The sequence below is a fragment of the Mus pahari genome, chromosome 5 (genome assembly GCF_900095145.1).
Source record: "Mus pahari chromosome 5, PAHARI_EIJ_v1.1, whole genome shotgun sequence".
NCBI lineage: Eukaryota > Metazoa > Chordata > Mammalia > Rodentia > Muridae > Mus > Mus pahari.
In genome coordinates, this window is record NC_034594.1 from 70,351,079 (window position 1) to 70,363,423 (window position 12,345).

Sequence of the window (12,345 nt, forward strand, 5' to 3'; positions counted from 1 at the left end):
GTGAGAACCTGGGGGGTGAGAACCTGGGGGGGGAGGCTGAGAACCTGGAGTGTGAGAACCTTGGGGGTAAGGACTGGGGGGGTGAGAACCTGGAGTGTGAGAACCTGGGGGGTGAGAACCTTGGGGGTGAGAACCTGGAGTGTGAAAACCTAGGGGGTGAGAACTTGGGGGGTGAGAACCTGGAGTGTGAGAACCTTGGGGGTGAACACCTTGGGGTGTGAGAACCTGGAGGGTGAGAATCTAGGGGGTGAGAACCTGGGGTGTGATAATCTGGAGTGTGGGAGTCTGGGGAAAGGCAGTATGAGAACCTGTGGCACACAAGCACCTACGAGTACAAGCATATCAGTAGTTTCTGGGGTATGAGAACTTGGGGTTGTGAGACTCTGAGGGTATGAGAGCCGAGGACTAGTTGGCACCTGGTAACCTGGCAATGGGAGAACTTGGGGAGTATGACACTCTAGAGTACATGAGGACCTAGGAGCATACAACACCATGGCATGCTGGCCTCCAGATCCTCCAGGTGCCCACTGTCAGCACCCCAGACTAACCCTGCCTGCCCTGTAGCACCCCACTCTGTTCCTTTACCTCCCTCTCTCCCAGGGTGTCTGGGAAGCCAAGGATGGTGAGTATCCCAGGAAGGGAGACCATGGTCTAGGGCAGAGAACAGCATCTTGGAGCTGCTGTTACAGCAGACACTACCACTGACTTGCAGATACCTTTTGAGCCATGCCCCTCACACTCTTCTCCATGGTCCTACAAACATTCTCACCAGGCAGGAAGTACACTATAGGCCTATAGGTGAGCAGACTGAGACCCAGGGGCACTGCAGCTGGCTAGTCCTGGTGCCTCCTCCTGACCATGATGGAGGGAGGAATTAATGAGAAAACGTCTGCCTTTTACAACAGCCTCTATTTTCAGACCCACAAATGAGGAGAGTCTGCAGCTTCTAGCTGAGGTCTGTGCCTGAGACCAGGACCTAAGGGGTGGGAAGAGAGAAGAAACTGAGGCAGCTACTGAGAGCCACTCTGGCAGGGACTAGCAGTCTGCTGGCTCCCTTGGCTATGGAGAAAGTGGATAGTGGACTAGGCTGTCAGACAGTCCACAAGGGCACTGGGAGGCACAAGCAACCTCTGGGTCCACCTGAACGGTTTGATAGGTGGGGACTTGGCCTCCAAGCCAGATCAGGCTCAGGCGTTTTAGACTGAGCCTGCATGGCTGAGATATTCCTATCTAGTCCATGACTCTAGGAAGTCAGAAAGGGCTCAACACAGGGGACTTCCCTTCAAGGCCCGCTCCTGGGAAGGTGGAAAAAGTTCCATGTTGGCCACAAGGAAGCTGAGGGTCCTAGATAAGACCATCTTTATATCAGTTCCTGCATAATATTATTTCTCCCACCTTTGCTTATAAAGGCAGACTTTCCCCAGCCCCCAGGGACTCAGGGCCACACACTACCCAGTCCCCCACACACCTGAGATGGCCTGCACCGCCACTCGGAGGAAGCCTTTCACCTCTCCCTTTTCGCTGACGATGGCGACGCGGTGCACCAGGGGCACAGGGTACAGCAGGTTGCTCAGGTATACGAAGGCCCTGCAGGAGCAGAGCCATAGTCACGGGCGACCCTCGGTGTGTGCTTTGATACCAGTGACACCAAGGCCGGCTCACACACAACATGAAGCTGCGAAGCAGAGCAAAGCGGCGGCGAGACAGCCAGGGCGAACCAGCGAGGTGGGCTGGGAACAGGCAGGGGGCGGGGCGGGAGCGGGGGGAGGGGTTTCAGTGCTCAGAGGAGACAGGAGGTGGAGACACAGAGAGGAAGGAGTGGCCTCGGTACATGGAGGGCACAGCCCAGCTCAGCCAGAACGTGGCTGTCTGAGAAGAGAACAGTTGAAGAGAGGGTTTCCGCCTGCTTCGAGGGCTGAGGTCCTGGGCTGAACAGGGACATGCTAATGAGCTTCAACCCTTAGAGCTCTGATGCCCACCGGGTATATCAAGTTCCTCAACCTTGGAGCTCCTTCCACAGTCTACCTGAAGATCAGGCACAACCCCGCCCTAAAGTGCCACCCTTCTCAGGGCAGATGCAACTTGGGATGTGTGCCCACCATGCCGATGCCTGAGCACTGCCCTGGTTCTCCTTTCTAGTCAACAAGTTGCAAGAATCTTGCCGGAGCTCTCTTAGTTGGTCTCACCGCCACTCTGCCTCTCTTACTGTCCCTAGAGGATTCTAGGGCACCTGTCACATAGAAGTCCCTGCACCTTCAGCGATACCCCAGCTGTTTACAGAATCATCCAAGCCCTGAGAGGTCCAGGATGGCTGGCCTCACCTTACTGCCCACAGCTTCAGCCTCCATCTGGTCACACGGGCCGATGGCTCCCTGGAGCATCTGTCTACTCTCACAACAGCCCATTTTCACTCTCCTCTAGGCTCTGTCTTCTAACGGTAAGAAACTATCTGTAGACTTGCTGGTTTTCTGAGCTTCTTTGTGTATGGCAGAGCCTCGGGAAGTCGTTCTAGCAAAATCCTCTAAGTCGGGCCTCAGATGGTGCATGGCAGCTACCTTCAAGGGGCCTCAGGTGGCCTCCCTGGGATTCCTCCATGGGACCCACTTAACCCTAGCACGGTACCCTCTCAGGAAGAGTGCTGGCCCAAACCCCTTTGCTCCAGATACCAGTCAGGGAATTGCTACAGAAAGGAAGTGGAGACCAAACTGAGAAGGGTGTGGGAATATTCACAATGGGGGCCCGATGAAGGCTCTGTGCTGGCCACTCAGGATTCCTAACCTAGATAGAAACCTGCTTCTGCCATCCCAGGGCCCTGACAACCTAGGCTGCCTCACTAGAGGGCTTAGGAGGCAATGCCACAGTGGCAGCTTGGAATCAGCAGAGTCCGGGTGCCAGGCTATCCGGATGGGTCCTACTGGAACTGCAGAGGGAACCCTAGCTCCCTAAGCACCCACAGGGAAGCTCATAGATCTCACACACTCACTGCCTGACCCTCCCCCACTGTCCAGAGCTAGGGGGTCTGGAGCAGTACCCAGGGACCCAGGGAGGTAGAGACAGGACTGCAGCAGGTGGCCATCGGGCTCCCTATGGGGCCTATTATAAAGTGGGGTGACTCCAGAGACTGTGGGACCCAAAGAGGAAACACATACACATCCTGCAACAGCTGCTGTTCCCCAATACCTGGAAGGTCTCTTACCAGCTATTTCCTAATAATGATGCCTCCCAATTTAGCTAGCTGTGCCCTCTTTTATGGATGTAGAGTCTAGGGTCTATAGCATGGCCCATTAGAGCTGGTAGGATATGGCACTCAGGCCCATTTCACAAAAGAAGCAACTGAGGGATAAAAACATCAGTCAGAAGCCAGGGCTGGTAGCAAGGGCCAGAGCTAGGATGGGACCCTCTAGGTCGCTCTCAGCCCTGCAGATCATTGCTTTTCAGTGTAATGAATCACAGAACAAATCTTGTGTTGCATCCTTAAGAATTTCCTCCCATGGGGGGGGGGGTTTAGGATGCCATGGCCGATATCCAAACTGTAGGAAAGATGTGGCCCACATCCAACCCACCCTCATCTTTCGCTGGAGGCTGGGGTTATGAACTGAATAAGTACCATTTGTGGCCAAGACCTCCGGATACTCCCTGACCTCACGATCCTCGGACAGCTCAAATGGGAACTGTAGATTTAGCTGCAGCTGTGGGGTCAGATGTTGGAGAAGGCAAAAAGGATGCAATACCCTCCCCCACCCCCTCTAAATGACCTATGTGATATCATTCAGCTAGATGAGACTTCTGGGCCTGGACTGCCTCCCAGGAGCAGTGCTGGCTATGAATGGGACCACAAACGGAATCTGGAAGATGTCTGTGCCCCAACTCTGTGTAGGACGCATCCTACCAGCACACCTGGGAGATGAGGGCCCCAGGTACACACTGCTCAGAGTGGGGACAATATGCCCCAGGCTTCATCTTACCTGTTCTCCAGGCACCAGAAACAACTAGACACTAGTGTCAGCCACTGCAGGCTCAGATCACAGCCCTTGCCAACCTTGCTCTGCTGCGCCAGTCACACGCCCAGCTGCTCTTGAGATTGGAAGAACACTGTCCATAGCCATACTGTCAAAGGCAGGAGGCCTCAGCACAGATCTAAGAGGCTCAGGGTTGCACAGAGCTACTGAGTATAGCCTCTTGCTGGGTTAACATTTACCTATCTGGTGCCCTCCCTAGCTCCTCCCCCAGACCCTAAACTCTTATTATCCTCTCTGTAGTGTGCTCCCTGCCCCCATCTTCTGGAAGTGTGTTGATTAGGCAAGGGAAATAGGAGCCCCTGGGCTCACTTAAGTAACTCACCCACATCCTCAGGCCACCTGACACCTGACCGTCAGAGACCCCGGATGTGACGAGGGTCCCTGGCTATGCCCACAAGAGGCCTGCCCAGGACCCAGAGCACCTTAAAGCAGGCTAAAACGCCCTGAAGAGAAGAGGCGGGTAGAACGGGCAGAGCGGCACGTGTGGCGAGGCAGGAGGGAGGAGGCAGCGCTAACCACAGATTGGTGAGGTGCAGAGACACATGCTGGGACCCAGGGAAGCCTTTCCAGAGGGGACAAGAGTGGGCACCCCAATTTTGCTTAAGCTTTGGAGAGAGAGCCAGCAGCTACCAGAGGATTAAACGAAAACCAAGGTGGTGCCCTCCTCAGGGCTAGGGCTGCATAGCTGCTGCGCGGGAAAAGCCAATTTTTGCCAAACCAAAAGGTCAGGGTGTTGCCAAATGAAGCCTTGCACAGACCACCCCGTGATACGGGGGGCCGGGCCTCTCGTGGATGACGTTTGCTAAGTTTGGTCACTTTGTGAGATCTCAAGCCCACAAGAGGGGGAACAACATCGGAAGGACCCAGCTCTTTTCATGAGACTGCAGAGACCAGACCCCGTTTCTCCTCACGTCATCGTTCCCCGTGTCTCCTGACCCTTTGGCTACCTGATACCCAGAACCACTCCCAGGGCCCAGCAGGCATGGGAGGTCTGGTACTATAGCCCGAGGCTTGGTGAGAGGAGCCTGTCCAGAGCTGGCCTGGAATCTGCACCTCTTGCCCAGGCCCAGCAGGGTGGAAGTCCAGACCCAGGGTATCTTGGAGGGAGATGCTCCTCATTTGTCCGGTTGGCTAGTTCTTCATACCTAACACTAGCCACTGACAGAAAAACTAATCAGAGCTGACCCTGGCCAGTGACATGGGACCTGCTGCCTTCTGAAAGGGAGAGGGTGTCTCAGGCCATCACCCCCATTCAAGGAAGGAAGGAACTCCACAGAAAGTCCATAGTCTACAAGGGACTATCCTCAGCCTTCAGCTTTCAATGCTTATGCTCCAAGAGTTCTGAAGCTCCTGTTGCCATAGAAGCAATCTCAAACTCCACAAGAGGATGCTACTAAAACTGTGCCCATCCCAAGCAGGTAGACTATACGCTCTTAGCACTTCTGACGTCATTTGCCTTCGTGATGGAGCTAACAGCTAGACCTACGTCCCTGCACTCCTCTTCCCCAGCCTCAGCCCCTCTCACCTATTCCAGGAACCGAGCGGCCAGGGCTTCTCTGTAAAGGTTCTGAGCCCGTCTCACCATGCTAGCCTGGGAGGTCAGGGGCCTGGAGCTCCACAACATGAAGGCAGATGGAGGCCCTTCCTCCCCTGCCCTGGGTGGCTCACAGCCCTGCAGCTTCTCAGAACAGAGCGGTACCAAGAACACGGGGTACCTTCTCTTTGGACTGCAGTGGGATGCTCAGAAGTTACCTCAGCTGAACAAAGCTGATTCCCAAGACAAGGGTTTGGGGGTGTCCTGCCTGCGGCTTTCTTTCTTTCCTTCTCAAATGCCCCTTGAGCCCTGTTCAAGGAGTCAATGTCACCAGTACCTGAGTCTTGGCCAGTGTGTCCTATGGCCACTACAGGAACTAGCCCAGCTACCCAGAGTGGGCTGTACTTGTATGTTCCTAGCCTCAACCTCTTCTGCCCCTGGAGCCAGACTCTTCCCTGCTGAGCCAGGGCATCTATCTCCTACATGTGCACACGCCCCACCATGAAGACACAAGAGGGAGCCTGACTCCCTCATCCCCCTCAGAGGCTAGCCCTAGTCTGCCTGGCTGGCACAGAGGGTCGGGTGTCTGCCCTGATACCCACAGCAGTGCTCCTGAGCAAAAGAGCTGGTTCCTCCCCAGCATGCGTGCCTCAACCTCACCAACCTTCCTACTAAACTGAACAGGGGGGGCCGGTCGTAAAACGGGTCCTGGCCGTCGCACAGCGTGTGCTCCGGAAAGACGTCGTCCTCCAGGTCCTCCTCCTCCTCCTCCTCCTCCTCCTCCTCCTCCTCCTCCCCCACGCTCTGCTCCTCGGCAGGCTCGGTGGTGTCGGAGTCAGGACTTGAGAAGGTGGGGGAGGGGGTGAGAGCAGCCATGCGCTCGCTCATGCATGTGTTGAGAAGAGGGTAGCTGTTGCAGCCAGAGATGACTGAACTGAGGTTAGTGCGACAAGACAGAGAGAAATTAACACCAGCTACTCCAGGGAACATGGGGCGGGGCTGGGAGGGACAGGGAGCACTTCTGTTTAAAACTAAAACACCAACCATCAAGAAATGCTGCTTTAAAAGACGAGAAACAAAAATGCACCCAGTCTGGGCTGGGAAGAGAAAACAAAACAGAACTCCCCAAACTAATGACAATAAGTCCCGTGGTCAGTAGAAGGTTCTAGAAAGCACCACCGGTAGGTATGAGTGAGAACAAAGACCCAGGCTGGCCATAGCCCAAACTCTTGGAGGACCTCTTTGAACAACACGGGGTTGGAGGCTGGGCGCAGACATCAGATTGGAAAACAAGGGAAGAGGTTGTACTCTCTAATCTTACCTCTCTGTTCCCACCCCCCAAAACACCTGTGACCTGGAATGCCTTCTTTAGTCCCCTGGGTGCTTGGGCAACACACACACACACACACACACACACACACACATCACACACATGAACATACAGCACAGTAGGTATAGGCAGTACTAACAAGATGGCACCCCAGGTTCCCTAAAAAAGCTGGGTCTACATGTACATGAGGAAGGATGACTAAGGAAAAGACAGGAGTGAGATATGGCTCCCTTCCTTCAAGCCAGGTCAGTTCAGGGTCTGGGCTCTGAGCCCACTACCATCTCACTTTCTCTACAAGAAAAGGGAGGAGGTGCCCACCTGCCCACCAGTCGGAACCAGGGGAAACGGTCATAGAAGGGGTCCCCGCCGGTCACCACGTTGTCACAGTCCTCAACGACGCTGGAGGGAACCTCTGCAGCCCGGTCGTACATTTCCCTCATCAGATCCAGGCGTTGCCTGTTGGGGTTCAAAGACCATGCACGCTCAGACCAATGTCCAGAAATAGCCAGGCACCCTATTCCCTCCTAGGACACCAGATTCCAGCATCCTGTCAGAGTCACTGACCCAGACTTCTGCCTGCTAGAAATCCCTCTGTGGTCCTCAGAGTTCAGCATCCATAGAAAACTTACAAATAAGAAAAGTTGCCCATGAGTGCCTTCCAAACCCTCCCTGGTGACAGCCAGGTGAGCTGAGTGGCACGGACAAGACGACAGCAGAGAACTGACCGACCCACGCGAAGTGCCTTTGGGCAGCTGGGGAATTGATCAAGAAGCAGGGAGACACCCTACTGTAACTCAGAAATAGGATTCACCACCACAGCTCTGAAAGCTCTCATACCGAGCTCGGGTGAGGCAGGAAAGGAGTGGAGAAGACAGTACTTTTAAATTCTTTCCCCCAGGTAGGGCAACATGTAGGAGGACTGTATACTCTAGGGACCTCAGAGTTTGGCTTCTAGAGGGATAAATATCTACTACTGACGTACATATACGACCTAGCTTCCTGGGGGATGAGTGGAGAGCATGTAGGCGCACACAGATTGAAGGAGACAGGGTATGCTCACTAATCATGTTTTCCTGTCCGTATTTACCATCCTCTGAAGGCCTGGCAGACTGAGTAGAGTCTTTTCTACCTAGCTCAGTGGCTCCCAACCTTCCTATGCTGCGACCCTTTAATACAGTTCCTCATGTTGTGGTGACCCCCCCCAACCACACAATTCTTTTCATTACTACTTCATAACTGTAATTTTGCTACTGTTATGAATTTCGATGTAAATATTTGTGTTTTCCGATGACCTAAGGAGACCCCTGTGAAAAGGTTATTCAACCCCCAAAGTGGGTCAAGACCCACAGATTGAGAACCGCCAGTCTAGCTCATCCCTAGGGAGAGTCAACCACTCATTAGTGAGCCTGCCTCCTACATATAAACCAACAGACCCCAAGTCTGTGGGGCATTGGGCTATGCACAGACAGGCTGGTTTCCAGTCGAGCTGAAATGCTGAACCCCAGGACCCCGTGGTCATAATTTACCTACATGGGACAGAAGGAGTTTTCTCATGCTCCTGGAACTCTGGCTCCTGCCTAAGTTACCACCCTCCCCCATAGCCCCACAAGAGAAACATTGCTAGAAGTCATGTAGGCAATGTCCCAAGCTTCTGACCTTCAGGCTAAACTCCTCCCCAGCTACCTAGCAACAGTAAAGACCTCAAAAAGGGCTGTTTGTCCCCTCCTTGCTCTCTCACTCCTTTGTTCTCTTGCTCTTTCTCCCCTCTCCTCTCACTCTCTCCCTCTTACTCTCTCTTTCTCTCTAGCCTTTCCTCTTTCTCATTCTCTTTCTACCTCCTCTCTTTCCCCCTGCCTTTCTACAATAAAGCTCTAAAACCATAGACAGTCTGCTCATCAAGGCTGCGCTCACTCTTGCATGCGTGGGAACCTCTTCCCTCTTCCCTCTTTCCCATAATGCCGGGACTACAGGGTGTGACCCCGGGGTCCCCAGGTTGGGCTGCCCCTTGTCCACCCCCCATCGAGTGGGTCAGAGGCTTGGATGCCTACCCGGGGCTGAGTGGAAAGCGTCTGGCAGCCCTCCCAGAGGTGGAACTCTGGCAGGACATGGGTCCTCCCTTCCCCCTCTTTTCCCTGGGCCCCCTTTTCTCCTCTTTCTAAGGTCTCACACACTTGACCAATGTTCTCTATGTCTTAAATCACCCAGGACAGCAAGAGACTAGGAGGGCCCCTTGCCCAAAGCTAGCCTCACTCCAGGAAGCTGGCCCACAGAGACCGGCTGCTCCCTATTTCTCTCAGATGTCCAAGGTGTATTCTGGCTTTCCCACTCCTGGCCTGCCCTGGTGTCCACTTATGGCCCTGTAGGCTGTGTGCCTCCTGCTTCCAGGGCTGTGAGAACATCCTACTCTTCTCATGCAGATCATGTCTTCAACCGGTCGCCATTGTACATGAAGACTTGGCATGAATTAGAAGTGTCCACGGAGGCAGAAGCCCTCTTAAATCATACAAGCAGTAGGGAAATCCACAATGGTGGCACACTACAGATGCTCTTCAACCTGTCCAGGTCCTCAGTCTTCCCTCAGGCATGCAGAATGGAGGAGCCAGGGACCCCCTGTCTCTGAGGCCCTTGGCATAGACCTGGCTGGGGACACTGAGCCATCTTCCAAGCCCCTCTGCTCCTTCAGTACCAGAACAAAACCATTCGACCAAGAGACACAGTAACACTGCTGTGAAGCAGAGCCCAGCCTGTTTCTCTCCCCAGAGAACAGCCCTATCTACCGTCCACCTCCCGGCCCACCCTCTGCACCTGAGTTTCTCCAGTGTCCAGTAGTGGGTGGCCCCGTTCTTCTGGTCCTGGACCTCCACTGCCACAATGGTCCTGGGGAAGGGTCGTGTCTCTCGATCTTTAGCGGCTTCTGGGGGCAGTAGGTCTGGCGGCAGTGGGGAGTACAGGGTATCTGTGAGGAGGACGAACTGGAACTGGACCTGTCAGGGGCAGAAGGCGACCATTCATCCACCCTGTGCCGAGTGGAAGTTAGGGTTCCTAGGGGGCTTCACTCCATCCCCCAGAGCTCAGCTCTGTATTCCATAGTTCACCAAGCTACTCAATGAACTGTTGAAAAATGGCTGCAACACCCCCACCCCTGCTTGTTGACTCCCAAGCAAGGCTAATAAGGTTATCTGTTTCATCTGGTGCCTCCCTCAGCCACTCACCCTGGGTACCCAGGCCATGCAAGGGCCAACTGAGAGCTAGTACTGAGTTGTGACTGTAAGCAACTAGACCATCACTCATGGGGAAGCCACCTCTGATGGGTCCCACCTTCTTCTTTAGCTCCACACTGATGGCGTTGGCCTCCTTCAGGAAGATGGCATTGCCCCACAGCAGGTCCCGCAGAGAAGTAAACTGGTACCACTTCCACTTCCGGAAGGCCCACAATGCCAGCTCGCATTCCCGTTCTGTCCACTGGACTGTGGGAGAAGCCATGTGGGTCATGAAAGAAAGCCATGACATAGCCTACCATAGCCTGACCTCTGAAAGGTCAAGATGCCACAGGACTAGCTGAGCGCACCCTGTACTCCGTCCACACTACTGCCGCACTGGTCTCTCTCGCTTTTCTTTTTCTTTTTTTTTTAATTAGATATTTTCTTCATTTACATTTCAAATGCTATCCCAAAAGTTCCCTATACCCTCCCCACGCCCTGCTCCCCTACCCACCCACTCCCACTTCTTAGCCCTGGTATTCCCCTATACTGGGGCATATAAAGTTTGCAAGACCAAGGGGCCTCTCTTCCCAATGATGGCTGAATACACCATCTTCTGCTACATATGCAGCTAGAGACACGAGCTCTGTGGGTACTGGTTAGTTCATATTGTTGTTCCACCTATAGGGTTGGAGACCCCTTCAGCTCCTTGGGTACTTTCTCTAGCTCCTCCATTGGGGGCCCTGTGTTCCATCCAATAGCTGACTGTGCGCATCCACTTCTGTACAGAGTGGTCTCTTAAATGACACGTAGTCCCGCCATAGTCACTGTAGCCGGATTCGATGTGGAAGAACAGGCTAACTTGAATGACTTGCTGGGTTCTGTCCCTCTCTTCCCAGACAGAGCCTCTGAGCATCTCCTTCCCCTGCTGGGCTGGGGCCCCAGTGCTTGCATCCCTGATTTCATACTGTTCTTCTTGGAGTGGAGAAAGTAGACCCCAGCAGAAAAACCAGTCAAGCAAGCACTGTGGAAAGGCCCCAGGTCACCCAAAGATTAAGCAGGCTCCCCAATCGAGCTTCCCTACTATGCTGAACATCAAAGCAGCTCTGTGCACCATGGTGAGGTCTTTGGTGGGCTCCACGGAACACATAGTGAACAGGGCGAGCCTTCATCAGCACCCATGGTTCTGGCCCACTCCCGTTAGCAAACATGTGACCTCTATGTGTGAGATGTGTGGTCACTTGTTGTAGTACAACCTCCCAAATCATGCCTGTACAGTAACACCCGGGATGAATGAGACTTATCTCCCAGGGCAAAAGAGTTCAGCCCAGTTGATCTGCAGTGAGACACCTCAGGCCTACTCTCTCAGGCCCTGCTGGTGGGAAGCATGCCATCTCAAGAGTCCCTTACCTTCATCCTCCGGCTCTTCTTCCTCCTCGTTCACCTCTGGGTAGTACCTGGAGTCCATCTGTTTCTGTAGGGCCTCCAGCTTACTCTCATAGTCCTGAAAAGACAGTCAAGACTTGTAGCTCCAACCATGGGGACTGAGATAGCCTCATTCCAGCCCACTAGACAGCAAGAGAGAGGCCAGTCCAGTAGAAAGGGTGCCCAGAGAGAGCAGAGGCCCACTCTGCCAGCGTGCTAAAGCAGATAGAGCCCTGTGAATCTGAGTGGGCGTCCTCACCAGCCTCTGCTGCTCCAGCAGGTATGTGGCCTCCTCCCGCTCCCTCCGGTACTGGTCCTCCAACTCCTGGAGCCTGTAAACGAGCACCAGGTGAACACAAGGCCACCAGACATGGCAGGCAAGCAGCTGGCCCTAGGCCTCACCTCTGCTCCATCTCCTGCTTCATGTCAATGCCCTGCTTCTCCAGCAGTTCCCGCTGGGCAAAGGCCCAGTCCACTGGCTCAGCGGGTGTCTCTGCACAGGGTGTTCGCTCACGCTCCTGACGGGCCTGCTCAGGGTGGTTAAACCGGAACACGTGGCTTTTTCCCATGATGATGCGGTTTCCTGGGAGATGGAGGCAAACCAACCTATGGATTCCAGGTACCCTCAGAGGGATGAGAGACGAAGGGAAAGGGGGTATAGGCACTTCCTCTACCTCGGTATCCCAGTGCCATCCATCTGGGGAAGAGCATCTAGCCCCCCAAACCATGGCTCCAAATCACCTTTCTCTTTGTAATGGGCCATTTGACTATGTGGCTTAAGTTTTGTACTCGGTAAATTTTAGAGACACAGGCTAAAGAAGGCCCAGGGTGCTGTAA

At 54.1% G+C, this 12,345-nt stretch overlaps 1 protein-coding gene across 12 annotated transcripts in view; it reads right to left on the minus strand.

Annotated features, from left to right (window-relative positions):
- The window catches only part of Kif1a (kinesin family member 1A), an 89,230-nt gene that overhangs the window by 29,582 nt on the left and 47,303 nt on the right, over positions 1–12,345 (minus strand). For 6 of the 12 annotated variants that reach the window (XM_029539181.1, XM_029539180.1, XM_029539179.1 and 3 more), the window contains 7 exons: positions 11,911–12,091; positions 11,768–11,840; positions 11,494–11,587; positions 10,202–10,350; positions 9,689–9,867; positions 7,202–7,339; positions 1,469–1,587 (listed from right to left, as the gene is read on the minus strand). In XM_029539181.1, the coding sequence (XP_029395041.1) occupies positions 1,469–1,587; positions 7,202–7,339; positions 9,689–9,867; positions 10,202–10,350; positions 11,494–11,587; positions 11,768–11,840; positions 11,911–12,091 (933 nt within the window). Of the gene's footprint in view, positions 1–1,468; positions 1,588–6,217; positions 6,488–7,201; positions 7,340–9,688; positions 9,868–10,201; positions 10,351–11,493; positions 11,588–11,767; positions 11,841–11,910; positions 12,092–12,345 lie in introns of all 12 variants that reach the window. The other 6 variants (XM_029539174.1, XM_029539176.1, XM_029539178.1 and 3 more) reach the window with 2 other exon arrangements.